Below are 16,765 nucleotides of genomic sequence, written 5' to 3'. Positions count from 1 at the left end.
GGATGACGATAGCCGCTATGTAAATAGCGTCATATGATAGCAGCTAACTGCTAACCGCTAACAGCTAACTAATAAATTCAACAAAGGAGAAAAACGCTACACAAACAAAACCAACGCTGAAAACATCCAGCAGTTCATCTCCTCTGTCACTGTCATCATGTGACTCTTTATTAAAAGAACTCAATCCAGCTTTGTTTCAGAGAAGGCTGTGTGCCGCGAGGACAAATACACACGGAAACAATCAGCTGTGTTACACTCAACGCTTTAAACATGGCGGAGTTCTGTTTACCGACGTCACACAGGAAGTGACGATTCTTTCAACCAATCAGAGGACTGCAGGGTTTAGCTCCACCTTTTCGGGTTCGGCTCCACATTCGAATCATAGACTGTAAAAATATTCGAATATGCTGACAGATGATTGACTTATCAAGGTCTAGGGATCTATTATTACTGGATGACACATGTAATATTATAAGTTTATTTGTTTGTTGTTTGTTTTTTAAAGAAAGTGCAGATAGAAGCAGTGGGCCAACTACAAAGGGCTTAGACAACATGAACCAAGTGAGTTGCAGTCAAATGATGAAGGGGTGTGTCAGGGCAGGGGCTGTTCAGTAAATCAACATTATGAAGCTTGGGAAAACTAAAATGTGTAACAATGCATCTTATTGAACAGAATGCACCATTTAGAGACTTATTCAAACCCAGTGTGTTTGGGAGCACATAACCTCCGCTCCGCCGTGAGTGACACTGAAAAAAATGTGCACCCCCTGTATTTTTTTTTGCACCCCCTGTTTTCCCATTTCTGCCTAAATCACTGCTTGAAAGCAAGAATATTCACACCATTCTTTTTTTTCACAAAGTCAGACTCGTTTAATAAGCATTAAATGCACAATATTCAAAATAAAATAACATGACTCAAGAACAGGTATTCACACGTAAGAACAAGAACAATTTCTCATTATTTAAAAAGGTAAATGCTGATTGTTTCAGTCACTTGTTTGTTCAGCGTCTGGACTTGGCGTACACAGAGCTGTACGCGCTATCCACCTTCGGACAGAACCGCTTGGTGTGAGCTCTGGCTCCTGTGGCTCCGCACAGCGGACACACATACTGTCTCAGGTAAGGGCACAACACTTCTCCAGACGGGTTTTTCAACCAGTGCGATCCGTACACCAGTTCAGACTCCCCGTTGTGTTTGCAGAAGCTGCAAATCCTGCGTTCAGGTGCGGGTGGTAGCGCCGATGGATCCGGTGTTTTGCGGTCTTTAGGGCCACGGCAAAAGGAACCCGTCTCTGTTGGCACACGCTTCAAAGCCAACGCATCTGGTACATTGGCTCGAAAGGAGTCTGGGGGATACCAAAACTCCTCAGGTGAACGCTTGTGAGCCGGGGAGCCTGTTAGGGAAAGTTTGGCGTGGAGGTCTGGTGCAGGGTTTGCGCAAAGGTCCCCACTTTGGCTAACTGCGTTTATGCGCACAGACAGGATCGCGTCGCACAGACCATCCGTTTCAGACAGCGGAGTCTTCAGGGTTGGCCGCGGGGACTCAGAGGCGCTGTTGCGTTCCGCGATCTCCTTCATTGTGTCCGAAAGTCCGAAGTAGTCCCTCCAAGGTTGGAAACTTTTGCTGTCCGACTCCATACAGCACTGCGAGTCAGGAAAAAGTCCCCAAACCGTGCCACTCATTGTAGATTCTTCTCAGCTTTTCTTCTCAGATGAATATGTTGGTCTTGTCAACCAGACTTCTGCAACTACTAAAAGCTACACAGCAAAATCACAGCACTAGAATCCGTGACGATCAGAGGTACCCGCCTCAGCGTGCCAGTGACCAATCACATCACAGCATGCACCCCGCACGTTAGCTTCTCATACGATGGCTTCTCTCCCTGCCTCTCCCTTTAATTTTAAATTACTTAATCATATGAACAACTTAAAACAGGGGTGTCCAAAGTGCGGCCCGGGGGCCATTTGTGGCCCTTGAGTGGATTTTTTGTGGCCCTTGACTTCAAATCGAAGAATCAGAAGATTTTGGCCCCAGGCCTCATCAGATGGCATATTTCGTTCTTTTTTTCTTTTTCATGTTAGCGAGGGAGACCTATAAAAGCCTGACTATTCTTTCCAAAAAATCAGAACACAACAGTTTCCCACTGCAATTAGTTATTGTGTATTTACATTATTTTTTGAAGAGGTCAAAACACAAAAAGTTCCCTCCAATATTTAAAAAAAGAAAAAAAAAAAAAGAAACCCTGTGGCCCCGTGAGCCATTCTAACGCGACAATTTTGGCCCGCAAGAAAAAAAGTTTGGACACCACTGACTTAAAACATGCATCGTTTTGGTCCAGGCAGGATTCGAACCGCTGATCTTCAGATCCAAACTTCCTTATTCTCCCCCTTACGAAAAACAAATAATTTTGGGTAATTTCTGAAACTTAATAAAAAAGAATGACTTGGAGTAACTTTTTGACTCACAGAAGGACAATGTAGAGTTCTAATTTATTTCAAATGTTTCCTCTTTTTCTTCCTTTTCCTCTTCTTTCTGCTTCCCCCTTCTTCTCCTTCTTTCCTCAGTCTATTGTTCCCCAGCTTTAGCGGAGCCACTGCCTCCCGGCTGCTCGGGAGCTACCGGGGGAGATTTAACACTATGTCGGCCCGCACCGGCTCCAGAAGGCTGGCTAACTACTGCTGCGTAAGATGACTGTGACTCAAAGGTGCGGAGCCTGCTCTCTAACTCAGACACCCTCGCCTCCAGAGCTAGAAATAAACTACATTTAATACAGATGCCTTTATCAGCACTTATCCCTATCTAGTTTGAATTCAATCAATACTTCATTCTATTTAGCATTTATAATGTGTAAGAAAGTGATATTGTGTTTGTTTTTCTTTTAAGTCAGAAGTAAAGTGGTATACAATTCAAATATTATAGGAATTGCAATATTATTATTCTATTACTGTGTCATATATTAGGCAATAAGTGAACACACATTTATTGAAATATATACAAGTTTTATATACAAATTGAAAAAGTAAAAAATTGAATGAATTCTGAATGAGACAGAGTTTATCTCTTCTCTGCCCTTTTCTCCTTGATGTCGTAGACGCTGCACTGTAAAAACTGACCTTGGGGTTAATTAATATTTACCAGATAAATTCAAGTAAAATATACATAATAAAAAAAAACTATGGACTGTTTTGACGAATAGTTTGTTAAATTAAACAAATATCAAGACATTCTTAGTAACATTTTACAGCGATTGAGTGTGTGTAAAAACAACTTTGAAAATTTATGTAAAATGTAATTATTTTTGGATCGGAACATAACAAATGCAAAAAATTCATTAATTTTAATGAAGAAGAGGTTTTTGATTTTAGTCTCAATAGACTAAAATCAGACACACATGTTCTCTTCACGGAGCAACGTTCATCATCAGCTGCCACACTTTGAGGACTTGTTCCAAAGGTAAGACCTGCTGTACTGATGTCAGTCAACTGTTTGGTACCAAGTGCTTGTACAAGTTGAACATTTTTAAATAGTAGCCTACAACGTTTAATTACCTGTTTAGTCACAATAAGACTACTTCTCTGAATTAGAGCGTGAGCAGCAAACTAGCATTGTCTCTGCATATGTCTCCATAGGTTCATGCACTCCTACACAATAAAGACTGGGACAGTTATCACTGAATTTAGATCAAATTTAAATGCGCACATTATCATTGTCCCGAAAGGCTATTTTTAACTCTTTTTCCAATACGTACTTTTTCCCTCCCCCCACCGCGCACGCACGCACGCACGCACGCACGCACACACACACACACACACACACACACACACACACACACACACACACACACACACACACACACACACACACACACACACACACTAACCGACAAACATGAACCAGGGAACATGTTTTAAACTGCCTTCTTCAAAGCTCATGGCTGAAAAAGGACATCAGTCTGTGGTGAGTTAGAGACATTAAGCCAACATTATGTCTTCTCAACTAACATTAAGTTAAAAAAGATATGTATATAAAATATATATAATTCAATCAATTATACTAATGTTCCTTACATACACACACATGCACACATACATGTATACAAACAAAGATACATGCATGCATACTTGGAAGGAAACTTGGCCCCTCCTTCCAACCCCCTGCAGCGTATACTGGTGTGTGCAGCTTTCCCATCATAATTAACATGTGTGATGATCATAGGGCTAATGATGTCTGGTCTGGTCGGAGTCTGGAGAGTTCGCTTTGTACCTGGCTGGTAGTGGGGCAGTGATCGGAGGAGAGGTGTGGGGAACTATTCCGTGTCATGAAGGTCAGGAAGGAAGCTGGGCTGTGAGGGGGGGCTGTTCTTTGAAGCTTCTGGTGGGGATCTAAGAGAGGGGACAGTAAAGAGATCCTTGAAGCGAGGGAAGGAGGGAGGAGTCTCCAGCAGAGGTGTGAATAGGAGACAAGAAGAAAGAGAAACATGATTGATTAAAGTCCCCTCTGATCAGTATTTGGGAGCTGGGGTGCTGACTTTGTAGTCCTATGATGAAAGTGTGTTTGACTATTTATGGTTCTGTTTAATTTAATTTGAACAGTATGTTTTTGTACTCAATGAGATCAAAATAGAAAAATCATGATGAATTGAGAATTGTTTGATTTCTCTGTTTAATTATATACTTCTGTATTCTCTTTTCCTTCCCAGGAGAGCTGATCGGTATTGATTACCTGTACCGCCAGACTGGAAGGGCAATGCAGGATGTGGATCCTGACACGGAGGAGACGGAGCAAATGCTGGAGGATGTGGCTGTTGAGGAGGAACCAGAGGATGAGGGTTTTGAAGATGCTGGCTTTGACCCCACACTCATCTTGCTGGAGCAAACCACTCTCAGCCAGTCTAGACCACAGCCTTCAACCACCACCACCAGCATGTCGTCTGCTGCCCCAGCTTCTACCACCACCAGCATGTCGTCTGCTGCCCCAGCTTCTACCACCACCAGCATGTCGTCTGCTGCCCCAGCTTCTGCCACCACCAGCATGTCGTCTGCTGCCCTAGCTTCTACCACCACCAGCATGTCGTCTGCTGCCCCAACTTCTACGACATCAAGGAGAAAAGATAGATAGATAGATAGATAGATAGATAGATAGATAGATAGATAGATAGATAGATAGATAGATAGATAGATAGATAGATAGATAGATAGATAGATAGATAGATAGATAGATAGATAGATAGATAGATAGATAGATAGATAGATAGATAGATACTTTATTGATCCCGAGGGAAATTCAGGGCATCCAGTAACACACCCGCTGTCCCCCCTGGTCTGTACTGGACCACACACACACACCTGCTCTGTACTGGACCACACACACACACACCTGGTCTGTAGTGGACCACACACACACACACACCTGGTCTGTAGTGGACTACACACACACACACACCTGGTCTGTACTGGACCACACACACACACCTGGTCTGTAGTGGACCACACACACACACACACACACCTGGTCTGTAGTGGACTACACACACACACACCTGGTCTGTACTGGACCACACACACACACCTGGTCTGTAGTGGACTCGTGATTTTAGTCCACTACAGACCAGCTCATATCAATGTTTCACCTTCTGTTGTCATGACGACACTGCATTCACTGACCCACAGAGAATACCTGTTCAACGCCATCGAGACTCTGCCGTGTGTGAAGAAGAAGGCTGACTGGGCGATCAACTGGATCGGAAACAAGAGCGCCAACTACGGTAAACTGACCACATGATGTCATGACGTGTAAACGACGGCGCTCATGCTCGTCTGCTATCCGCCCTCGCCGGCTCTGACGTGACCTCTGATGTACTTCCTGTAGGAGAGCGAGTGGTGGCGTTCGCGGCGGTGGAGGGCATCTTCTTCTCGGGGTCGTTTGCGGCGATCTTCTGGCTGAAGAAGCGAGGCCTGATGCCCGGTCTGACCTTCTCCAACGAGCTGATCAGCAGAGACGAGGGTCTGCACTGCGACTTCGCCTGCACAACAAACCCACGGAGGACACATTCCGGAGCATCATCCAGAACGCCGTGGAGATCAACAAAGTCTGCACTCATCCTTCCCTGTTGTCCAGCTGCTTTTCATCTCTGACTTTGGTTTCTTTCTTCAGGTGAACAATGGAGAAAATCACAGAGAAGCTTCTGCTGGAGAAATGCTCTCCGACAACCAACAAGCTGGAGAAAATGAAGACACTGAAGTACGACTGGTTCACATTTTAATTATATTTTCTTGAGTGCAGTTCACAACAACATATCGTTGTTAAAGTTGCTCTGTGTGGTGTTTGTGTATTGAGGGGCTCTCCAGCAGCAACAAAGAGGAGCTGAGTTCATTTCTGTTTGTACTTTTTAAGTTGTATTTTTGGGCCATTATCAGGTAGAACTGCTGAAGACAGACAGGACATGTTGGTGAGGGGGTGACATGAGTCGAAGGGCCGTGGGCTGTGAATGTAGTGTTTAGATAATATAGCTCTTAAGTGCTGCGTGATGGCACACGTTTATGGCGTCTCTGAGTGAATACTGACTTTAACCTCTCCACTATTCAGCCTGTCCAAGATGGCTCTGAAGCATCAGGATTTGCCCGTCAAGCTGCTCTCCCGTCTTCAGTCCCTGGAGCGTTTGGATCTGTCTGCAAACCGGCTGCAGGAGTTACCAAAGAACCTGAAGCTGCCTGCGCTCCGCTACCTGGACCTGAGCGACAACCAGATGGAGGATGTGACAACTCTGGAGTCTGTGTGTGGTGTTGAAGAGCTCAAGATGGAAGATAACCTTTATATCACGGTAAGGACATTATATTCTGGTTGATTAAATGAAGCAGAGAACATTAGGAAGAAGATTAATATTTGTTCTTGTTCACACTTGTTTCGCTCTGTCTTTTATATCTTCAATCAGTGGACCACAAATTAAATTTGAGGACACAGTAGAGTGATTGTTTGCTATTCGACCTCACAGCGTCGACTCTTTTGTTTTAATTCCTCCGATCGACCTCACGTGTGGAGTTTGCATATTCTCCCAGTCTGTGGGTGTCTCTTTCACAGAGCAGAAACTGCAAAGACATGCAGACGGTGTCTGTGGGTCTGAACGCTCTTCCTTTGTGTTAGCTCTGTGATTGGTCGTTAAGGGTCGTTCCCCTCCTTTGACCACGTGTGAACTGGGACAAGCATCAACAACGGACATCCTGCGCGGGATGATCAGGGATAGATCAGGGATACACAGATAGAAGTTCACATCACTGCTTTCTGTGATTTTGAATTGAAAAGCTGTTTGTCAAACGTTGATTTACAACATGCAAAGAAGTAACACAGACAGAGCAAACTGTGAGCCTTCATCCTGGGGAAGGATGGATTCATAGATCAGTGCTTTAATTAGTTCTCCTAACATGTTGAGCTCTTTGATTATACATATTAGTCTTAAGTTGTTGATTGTTGTTATTTATTGTTTACATCTGACCAGAGAGGTTAAAGTCCTTGTGTGTTAAACAATAGAGCTGATGTATGAACAGCTTTATGTATGATTGATGCTCCACATGTGAACCTGCCTCGGCTTGTGCTTTGTTTGTTAACGCTGCTTTTCTGGCGCAGGTCAGTGATAACTACAAGATGATGGTGCTGTTGCCCAACTTGAAGATTTTCAACGGTAAAGACGTCACGACCACGGCCAACCACGTTCGCTTCGTCTACAGCGAGAACCTGAGGACCAGGGTGCGAGCACAGCTGCTGATGATCCGACACGTGTGATGATCTTTAGGCTGTTGGGTTCATCACCCAGACTGATGTGTGACTTTGTTTCAGATTGTTGCCGTTTGGGAGAAGAGCTTCAGCCTGCCCGACCCCGTCACAGCGGACAACATGTCCGCCTTGGAGGCCAAGTTTGTCAGCACTGCTCGGCAGCAGGTTAAATTTGGACCCAATTCAGTCAGTGACTTCACCAAGTGGAGGGTGAGCTCAGGATGGTGGAGAGAAGCAGGCTCGTTGTTTTTGTTGCCTTCTGTCCTATTTTGAACAATCGGATTTTGGTTTTCAGGTGGAGATTTTGGCCAAGGAGTATCTGCGCTCTCTGACAGAACCAGAAGATGAAGCTGAGAGCAAGGAGTCTCATGACACTAAAGATAACTGTGTAAGATCACGAGAACAGCTGGGTTCAGACACTAGTCAGTACACCACCTGTAGGGCCTGATTTCTCCTCATCAGTTCATTAAAACAGCCACTAAGACGCGTGTGTGTTGTGGATCATATGAAGGACACATTTGATTTTAAAAAGTGTGCAGCAATCCTGAATGATGAGCAAGGCAGTTTGGATGAAGCTTATACCATGTGTTCACTTTTCTCAGCATGTCTCAACACCTACCAAGAGGAAACCAACAGATTCAGCGACAGAGACCGTCAGAGACCGGACACCTCGTAAGAAACCACGCGCAGATCTCCCAGCCTCCCCGGCTCAAGAAAGTCCTCAGATATCCAGCCGCCGCCTTCAGTCGCTATCACCGACTGTGAGGTTGAGCCCTCTTAAGGTGTCTCAGACTCCTTCGACCCCCACCCGAGGACAGAGAAGAGCAGAGACTCCCAGGAGAGGCTCCAGAGTGGGACAGGCTAAAGAGGAGGAGTTTAAGGCCAAAGAGGTGCACACAGAGGTAACGTGAATACAGCTTTAGGATACTCAGTGTTCCCGATGTCTGGTTTGATAATGTAGGAGCGCAACAACAAAGACGTCATCTCTTCCTCTGTCTTCCTCATTCATGACAGCCGGTGCATCTGAAGCCTCTCCACGTCCTGCAGTGTCACAGTAAACAGGACAACTCGGAGGATTTCTCCACCCAGCTGTGGGCCTGTGCTTTCCAGCCGCTGCCTGATTCGACAGGTACCGCCTTCTGAACACAATGAGGCTTGACATTTGATTTCTGAGTGCATCTTAAAAGCTTTCATGTGATCGTGTCAAGGCGGACGTGTGTAAAGCTTCTCTTGCGTGAACAGGGGCTGGAGGAACCCGTCTGGTTGCTACTTGTGGTGGAGACTCTCTTTGTGTGATCGACTGTGAGTCGGGGATGGTGATGAAGAAGTACAAAGTCCCCGGAGAGGTTCGCTCCATTCATCCTCTACACATATGCAACCCTGAATATTTCTATAAAACCTTAAAGAGCTTCAGACACAAGCTTTTTTTATTCTGTGTCCAAAATGATCAGATGTTTGTTGTTTCCCATGTCAGGAGTTCTTCTCTCTGGCCTGGTCGACAGTGTTGATGTCTAGAGGGGGCGGAGCCTCAGCTCAGCACTGCAGCATTCTGGCGGCTGGTGGTAAGAGAGGCGTGGTCAAACTGATCCACCCCAGGAACAACGTGGCCTACGGGGAGTTCAGGGCGAGCCGCAAGTCTCTGTCCATCCTTCGTTTCAACCACCAGCAGGGAAACTTCCTGTTCAGTGAGTCATGAAAACTTCATCTTTACTTTTGCTCATTTGTTCGGGAACTCCGGATGAATTTCCTTTTACGCTCTCCTGCGTTGCTGCACTTCAGCTCTATGTTATCAGCGGGTTTTTTTGTGTCTTGCAGCGGGATCATACGATAAAAAGATAGTGATGTGGGACATCGGTGGAGTGGACAGCCAGTACAACTTCAAAGTAAAGTGAGTGTTATAACTGTCAACAAATCAGTCCCTATTGAACCTAAAGTCAAAACAAAGGACTCTCCATTTTAAACAACATACAATTTAAAAAACGTCTCGTAGAGATGATCACACCTGTCTGTGTTTTTACGGGTCAATAAATACGTTCAGAGCGCTGTATGTTTGCGCTTGCATTAAGGCGGTCTGTTCTTCCCTGCAGTCAGCTCCTGATGTTGGAGGTCAGTGCCACTCCTCTGCACATCTGCCTCCCCCCGAAATCCCCAAACGCACACCTGCTGACTGCCTGTGAGGACGGCCTGCACTGCTACAACACACAGCTGGGCACCACCAACAGCTCCAAGAGGTAAAACGCCTCCACCGTGTCTGTGACTCCTCTCACCTCTTCAAGCATCCATGTTTGACTGCACGTTGCAGCAGCTCACGTCGGCACACAGTAATCGTCTTCTTAAAGGAAGAATGTGCAACTTTTAGATGCAGTCGTTGTCTCCCTTTAGCATCAACATGAAACCCGAACAAACTGCTCTGCTCCACAACACACCTCCAACTGTGCCTGCGTGCCTGCACTGTTGTGTTAGCGAGCTAATGCTAGCACACTTTAGTTAGCTTGTAGCTTCATGTTGCGTCTTTCCCGCAGTCCTCGTCTAAAGCAGCTTTCTTACACAAGAGGAGTCTCCTGTCCGTGCAAACGTGACGTAAACACAACTCTGACAACAACACAGCCAGCGGGACTCACACTTCTCCTCCCTCAGTAGAGACAGTCAGGACTCAGAAAGACACCTACAGTTTATATTTCTGCCGTGTTTATCTTTGTAAAGTTGTAAATTATCCTTGAAGACCTCTGATACACATTTGTTTGGTAATATTGAAGCACTAAAAGATTAGATGTGTTGACTGGAGATTTAATTGGAGAACAGTGTCTTTAAAATCAACACAATAGCATATCTTGTGCGTTTCTTTCTCAGCAGGTCAAAAGAAATGGAAATAACTTTCCCGATATATAAGAAGGAGGACAAGGACAACGACTACCACACCATCGATGGGCTCAGTTTTCTCACAGACGACATCGTTGGTGAGAAAAGCTCTCACTGCTTAATTTACCACACGTTTAAAACTTTAACAGACATCTGCGACCTCTCTTTGTTTTAAATGTCAAAAGAACTACTGAACAGATCGTCATTAAATGTCCTCCAGGCCTCCATGGAGCAGGAGGGGTAAACCTCAAACATGTCATTGCATTATGATGATACAGCATGTGAGCAATAGTCCAGTAAAAGCGCCTCTGATCCATGAGTATTTCCTGAGCTGTACTGCGCGGAGGACGTCCTTTTAGAAATGTTTCTAAAACTGAACAAGCTACAGAGAGTCGTACTTGAGTCAGCCACTTGGGGGCGCTAATATCTAATGTAATGTTTGTTATTGTGTAGTGAGGCTGTGACTCCTAATGGAGCACATCTGTTGCTGCTCTACAGAATCAGTAAAGTAGAAACAGATAATGATCTCGTAAATATTTGTGCTAGATGAAATTCGAGCAGCCTGCAGGTTTTAAATTATAAAACAATGTAAACACCATCTTTTTTTCTCCTCACGCTCTCAGAGGTCCTCCCATGTTCTTCCTTCTTTACATTCATGGGTGGATTTTTTTTTTTCCCTCTAGCCTCCAAGAACTACATGCATGGCTGCATCTACTTGTGGAGCTGGAGCAGGACGAAGGCTCAGCGTCCTGATAAGAAGAACAGCGAGGTGTGTGCCGTGGTGTTGGCCGAGCTGCAGTGGGCCAGCACGGACATCCCGTACCTGGCTCTGAACACTTGTCCTGGTAAGTGAAACTAGTGCACTGCGTCGAGTGTACATGCTCCTATTTTAATAAACCAGTATGTCAGCGTGCTCTGTTCATTGAGTTTTGTGTTTCAGAAAAAAAGCATTTGAGTGTTAGCATCATCTTAGCATTTAAATGTTCCCTGGACTCTTTTTAGGCCAGGCCTACATCGTGTGTGGCGATGACGAGGGCAAGCTGTGGACCTACCACGTCAGCGACCTGCAGAAAAACACTTTCCAGGCTGGGAAACCCATCCTGCCCACTGAGGTATTCATCTCATCTTCACTTTTTCCCCTTTTTACTTCAGCGCTCTGCTGTCACTTAATAGTTTGCAGAAACAAATTGAATTTCATATTCTCCTCTGGTCACGCTTACACGACACTCCAAGGATTGTTTGCAGGATGTGTTGAAGTTAAGAAAGTAGGCCGAGGCGTGTTCATCAATCCATTCACGTCACCATGGTGATATCTGGATTATTGGAGACATTTATCGTCTCCTCTTGTCACCACTGAGCCTCTGGTGTGTTTGTGTGTTCTGGCAGGTGTTGGAGTGGCCGGCCCCGGTGAAGAAAGGCCTCGGCCGGGTGGAGGGCCCCTCCATCAACAGCGTCGCGATGGACCCTGAGCTCAACTTCCTGGTGGCTCTTAGCGACAAGAACATGGTGATCGTGTGGAAGAGAGACGAGTCATCGTGAGCAGAAGCCATGAAGATCTGCTGGTTTCATTTACACCTCTGTTTTTGTTTTTAAACAGACGAGTTTACCAAATCTTGGTATTTAAAGTCAGACAGAAGAGGTCGATGACTGAGTGAAAGTACCCTGACTTAAATCTGAATCTGTTGGAGGAAAAATACTTCAGTGTGAACTCTTGCAGAATTTTTTTTGGGGGGGATTTTATGCAATTTCCTGCAGAGAAGTGTTGACATTTAAAAAAACTAAACTTTATTTCTACATAAAAACAGACATGCAATATGGGCAGAAACCAGAGCTATAGAACCTCTGGTCTTTTTTTAATTTTGGATTTTGTTATTTGATTTGATCGATTTTAAATGGACTTCTTCTTGTTTGAAATGAAGATGCTGCTTTTGAGTATTTGTCCAGAAAACACACAACTCCAAAATAATGTGTTGCTAGTTCACTGTGCTTCCCAAAAAGAGAAGCAAAAAAAAAAATCAGTGCCGGTACAGTCATGAACAGAATTCAATATTTCATTGAGTCTCTCGTGCACTGTGATATGTTTTCTGTTTCTTTGTACATATTGTCACTGTACATATTTCTTATGAATATCTGAATGTGCAAAGACCTCGTCGTCTTTTCTGAAGGTCATTGTGTTGACCTTTGTGAACTTATAAATGTTAAAACGGTCAAACCTCGTCTGTGTTATTAGCGCTGTGTATTAACAACTCTTTTGTAAGAGTTTTGTAAAGTTGCACAAACCTGGTTTAATAAACAAAATTCTCAGCACATATCAGATTTGTGATGTCTTTATTTAGTGTTATTAGCTGGATTTGCATAAAAGAGAAGTAAACAGGTTTGAGTCTATTTGCTCTCATGTCACCTGCATAGAGAGGCCTGTAATTACATTCAGTTATGTGATTATATTTTGTACAATGAAGTTAATGACTTCTTCCTCTGTGTTTCTGTGTAATTATTGGATCTCATATATCATTAGTTGGTAAGATGACACCCTGCTGGAGATTTTCTGAGTAAGGAGACCATTTAAAATGTCTGTTTCATTATTCAAACACTGGGATTGAAAAGCATCACATTTATTTTTGAATTCAAAGAGCTGCAGATATGCTTCAAAGATGAACATAATGGCTGCCTGTTTCACCACTCGACTTGTTTCATCAGAAGACAGGAAACCAAAATTACACACAATTTGCTGTGAATTCAATCAGATATCAGAATTCAATCAGAATTCAAAATCAGAATTCAATTCAGATGTCTCAATCAGATGTCTCTGCACACTGTGTTTCCCGTCTGTCACACTTCTACAAGACAGGAGCAATGGTAAGAATTAAACTTTCTAAATATATTAATCTTGCCTTTATGCACGAAATGTCAGCCTCCTGTCTGATGTGGACATTATTGTGTATTAATTGCAAATAATACAGTTTAAGACATAATATTTAGATGATGGAAAATCCAAGAAAACAAAGTTAGAACTTAAAGGGGTTCTTCACCCACTTGCATGAAGCTGTGTATCATTAGAAACATGGCAGTAGTGTTGAATGGTCGTGAATTCAGCCCTCATTTTGCCCTGAGATGAGAAAAATATGTTTTTCCTTTTCCGGAAAGTTTTCTGTACATCACGTAAAAAGAAGCTTTAAGTAGTTGATTTTTCAATAATGTAAATAAAAGTATATATGAAATATATACTGTATCTATGTACAAATCACTGCTGATCCTGTAGACACACTGTTTTTTTTACTGTTTAGTAACTTTAGAGAAAAGTTTTGAAATGTAGTGTAGTGACAGTCGCTATAAGAGGGAGCTCTATGATTGGTGGTCAGCAGACCAATCAGAGGCTCAATTGCAACCTGGAACACAGCACATCTAGTCTTGTTACCATGGCAACTTCATAAGGACTTTTTAATTCAAAAAAACTTTATTTGTCCCTCCCGGGGGTCAATTCAAGGTATGACGTCATTATGGCGTCATAGATTAAAAGATCAAAGGCGCGTTGAGAACATTAACCTTTGTATAGCACACTGCAGATAGAGAAGTCCATTAGTTAACAAGTGTTGGATTCATAGTCAGTCGCTCACTGATCTGAAGTGTATCGTTTGAAATTGTTTTAATTAAAACATCATGAAAAAGGAATCAGCTCAGATGATGAAGGCTCCCCGACCTTCAGCCCAAAGCAGAGAGCAACAGGTTGCAGCTTCTGCTATGGATGACTTACTTAAGCCGACTAAAAGGAAGGCCAGTCCTGACACCAAGGCCTGCACACAAAGGACAAAGAACTGTGATTCTGAGTCCCAAAACTCAACGAAGGAGGATTTGAGGGTCAGGGATGTGAAGAGAAAAGTCCTAGAAGATGGAGAGGGACCCTCAGAGGAGGCAACAAAAAAGAGGAGAGTTGAAGCGAGCCAGGAAGACCTGGAATCAGCATCCACAGACACAGGCAAAGGTATGTTACTGTTTTATATTTATTATCGTTTTAACCAAAAAAACTTCACTGTCATTTAGTTTAGAAGATTATTTAGTCACGTTAAATGAGTGTCAACGAGCTAACATTCCTGTTTTGCATTTGATTTTACAGACAGCAGCAATAACACAGCTTTGGATGATGCGAGCAAGAGGGGCCACAAAAGAAAGTCCAACGCTGACGGAGAAGGGCCGAGCGGAAAGAAGAGGGCCTTGACAAAACGAGACAACACAGAGGATTTGTCAGCTTCACTCCAGGCCAAATATGAGCAAGGAGAAGAGCTTGGCGAAGGAGGCTGTGGATCTGTGTTTGCCGGCAATCGCAAAGCAGACAATCTACCTGTAAGTATTACTCACAAATGTACACTTAATCACACTTACACATACATACCAAGATAAAACATGATCAGGAAGTGCTAACGACTTTTTCTTGTCTTATAGGTTGCAATCAAACACATCCCAAGGGACAATGTTTGCTGCAAACACACGGACGAGACTGGGAGGCAGGTTTCAATTGAAGTGGCGGTTATGGAAAGGCTTGCGTCAGGAAACCCTGGATCTGTGGGGACATCAGCATCCGTGTCACTGCTGGACTGGTACGATCTGGAGAAGGAGCTGGTACTGGTGCTAGAGAGACCAGTCCCCTCTAAAGATCTCTTAAATTACGTCTGGGACAAAGGAGGAGGCCTGCAGGAAGAGGAGGCAAAGGTAGGTTTGAGGACACTTGTAAATGTTTTTGCTTCACTGCAGGAACTTAACCTGCAGTAAAGCTGAAACGAACATTGAAAACAAATGCAGTATTACATCTTACTATAACTATCTTGTATATGTGCCTAACCCCCTCTCTCTTTCTTTGTCTTTCTCTCTGATAGATCATAATGACCCAGCTTCTGGATGCAGCACAAGAACTAAAGGACAATATGATCTTTCACCGTGACATCAAGGTGGAAAACATCCTCATTGAGTCTGGATCTGCTGTTCCACGTGTTAGACTCATCGACTTTGGACTGAGCTGCTTCTTCAAACAAAGATCCTTATTTCGCTCTTTCTATGGTAAGATATCGAGCTTCAACTCATGCTGTAATTGTTACTCTTATATTCAACAAAAGTATTTCCTCTTCCTCAACTTAACATTTCTGTTTTTATGTTGTAGGAACTGCTGATCACATGCCTCCAGAGTGGTACGAGCGTCACGCGTACAAGGCAGGCCCCACTACAGTGTGGCAGCTTGGTGTGGTCCTGTACGAATGTCTGCACAAAAGGTCATCGTTCGAGACCAAGAAGTTCCTGGGAAAAAGGCTGAAGATCAACAAGCGACTTTCTAAAGGTAGGTTAAAGCCCACTTGTGTGTCAAGTCACAAGAACTAAACACTTCATCTGCTCATGATAGTTCATTTTGATTGTCAGTGAAGCCGTCATCTTCATCTGTATTTTCTGTCCTTCTCTCCAGATGGCCAGGATTTCCTCCGGAGGTGCTTGACCACGGCCCCAGAGGAACGCTCGACATTGGAGGAACTGAAGCTTCACCCTTGGTTAAGATAATTCATCCCACACAAATGCACACCCACACACTCGACTCAATAATTTGGACTTCATTTTCCTATTGTAATTCCAATAGGTTTTTAATTGGCAAATTTAAAAACGTCCAAATAGATGTAAATTTGAAACTGAAGTGCTTAAATTTTCTAAAGTTCTCAACTATAATTTGAATTGGCATCATTTAAAAGTAAGAAAGAGACCCAAAAGACGTGTTGAGATCCTGAAGCTTTAACTGTTTTCACTGTCACAAAATAGAAAACAGTACAGTTTAGCAGGCTTTCAAAATAAAATGAACATTTAATTAACTTCAGTCATAATAATAATGACAATTAAAAATTGATGGCCAAGAAATTACAAATTATTTAAAAAATAGTTGAGAAGTAAATTAGTTGGGATGTGGAACAGAAAAATACAAATTAAAATGAGGGGGAACTAAAAAGAAAAAAAACAGCATCCCCAGCCTCTCTTTGAAACGCCTTACCTGAGGTTTCTTCCCATTTGGAAGTTTTTCCTCGTCTTCATATACACAATAAAAAAAACAACCTTAAAAATAAATCCATGAATTCACTCTGGTTAATTTTTTATTACAGCACTTTCAGTCTA

General features: G+C 43.4%; 3 protein-coding genes across 3 annotated transcripts; 2 read left to right on the top strand and 1 right to left on the bottom strand.

The window, feature by feature from the left end:
* Window positions 1-983: 983 nt before the first annotated feature.
* On the bottom strand, window positions 984-1,683 carry LOC306831170 (nanos homolog 3-like; the record flags this gene model as incomplete). Its single annotated transcript, XM_079355116.1, has 1 exon — window positions 984-1,683. One exon carries the CDS (start codon window positions 1,681-1,683, stop codon window positions 1,003-1,005), a length of 681 nt encoding a protein of 226 aa, XP_079211242.1. The 3' UTR covers window positions 984-1,002.
* Window positions 1,684-6,158: 4,475 nt separating this feature from the next.
* On the top strand, window positions 6,159-12,936 carry LOC306831961 (leucine-rich repeat and WD repeat-containing protein 1-like). The gene is made up of 15 exons (XM_079356270.1): window positions 6,159-6,241; window positions 6,587-6,821; window positions 7,622-7,741; window positions 7,832-7,978; window positions 8,064-8,156; window positions 8,371-8,670; window positions 8,783-8,897; window positions 9,011-9,114; window positions 9,243-9,453; window positions 9,584-9,656; window positions 9,856-9,999; window positions 10,619-10,725; window positions 11,311-11,472; window positions 11,630-11,739; window positions 12,014-12,936. The coding sequence occupies exons 1-15, from the start codon at window positions 6,162-6,164 to the stop codon at window positions 12,164-12,166; spliced, it is 2,154 nt and encodes a 717-aa protein (XP_079212396.1). The 5' UTR covers window positions 6,159-6,161; the 3' UTR covers window positions 12,167-12,936.
* A 1,213-nt stretch (window positions 12,937-14,149) lies between these two features.
* LOC306832223 (serine/threonine-protein kinase pim-1-like) lies at window positions 14,150-16,610 on the top strand. The gene is made up of 6 exons (XM_079356728.1): window positions 14,150-14,606; window positions 14,739-14,965; window positions 15,065-15,331; window positions 15,496-15,676; window positions 15,777-15,950; window positions 16,074-16,610. Exons 1-6 carry the CDS (start codon window positions 14,285-14,287, stop codon window positions 16,163-16,165), a joined length of 1,263 nt encoding a protein of 420 aa, XP_079212854.1. The 5' UTR covers window positions 14,150-14,284; the 3' UTR covers window positions 16,166-16,610.
* The last annotated feature ends 155 nt before the right edge of the window (window positions 16,611-16,765 follow it).

Source organism: Symphodus melops (assembly GCF_947650265.1).
Source record: "Symphodus melops genome assembly, chromosome: 11".
NCBI lineage: Eukaryota > Metazoa > Chordata > Actinopteri > Labriformes > Labridae > Symphodus > Symphodus melops.
This window is presented reverse-complemented; position numbering and strand designations above follow the sequence as displayed.

Coding starts and splice junctions, on each gene's coding strand:
- LOC306832223 (XM_079356728.1), top strand. CDS start 14,285: ATGAAAAAGGAATCAGCTCAGATGATGAAGGCTCCCCGACCTTCAGCC. Junction 15,677..15,776: donor CTTATTTCGCTCTTTCTATG/GTAAGATATCGA, acceptor TTTATGTTGTAG/GAACTGCTGATCACATGCCT. Junction 15,951..16,073: donor CAACAAGCGACTTTCTAAAG/GTAGGTTAAAGC, acceptor CCTTCTCTCCAG/ATGGCCAGGATTTCCTCCGG.
- LOC306831961 (XM_079356270.1), top strand. CDS start 6,162: ATGGAGAAAATCACAGAGAAGCTTCTGCTGGAGAAATGCTCTCCGACA. Junction 9,454..9,583: donor GCAGGGAAACTTCCTGTTCA/GTGAGTCATGAA, acceptor TGTGTCTTGCAG/CGGGATCATACGATAAAAAG. Junction 11,740..12,013: donor AACCCATCCTGCCCACTGAG/GTATTCATCTCA, acceptor GTGTTCTGGCAG/GTGTTGGAGTGGCCGGCCCC.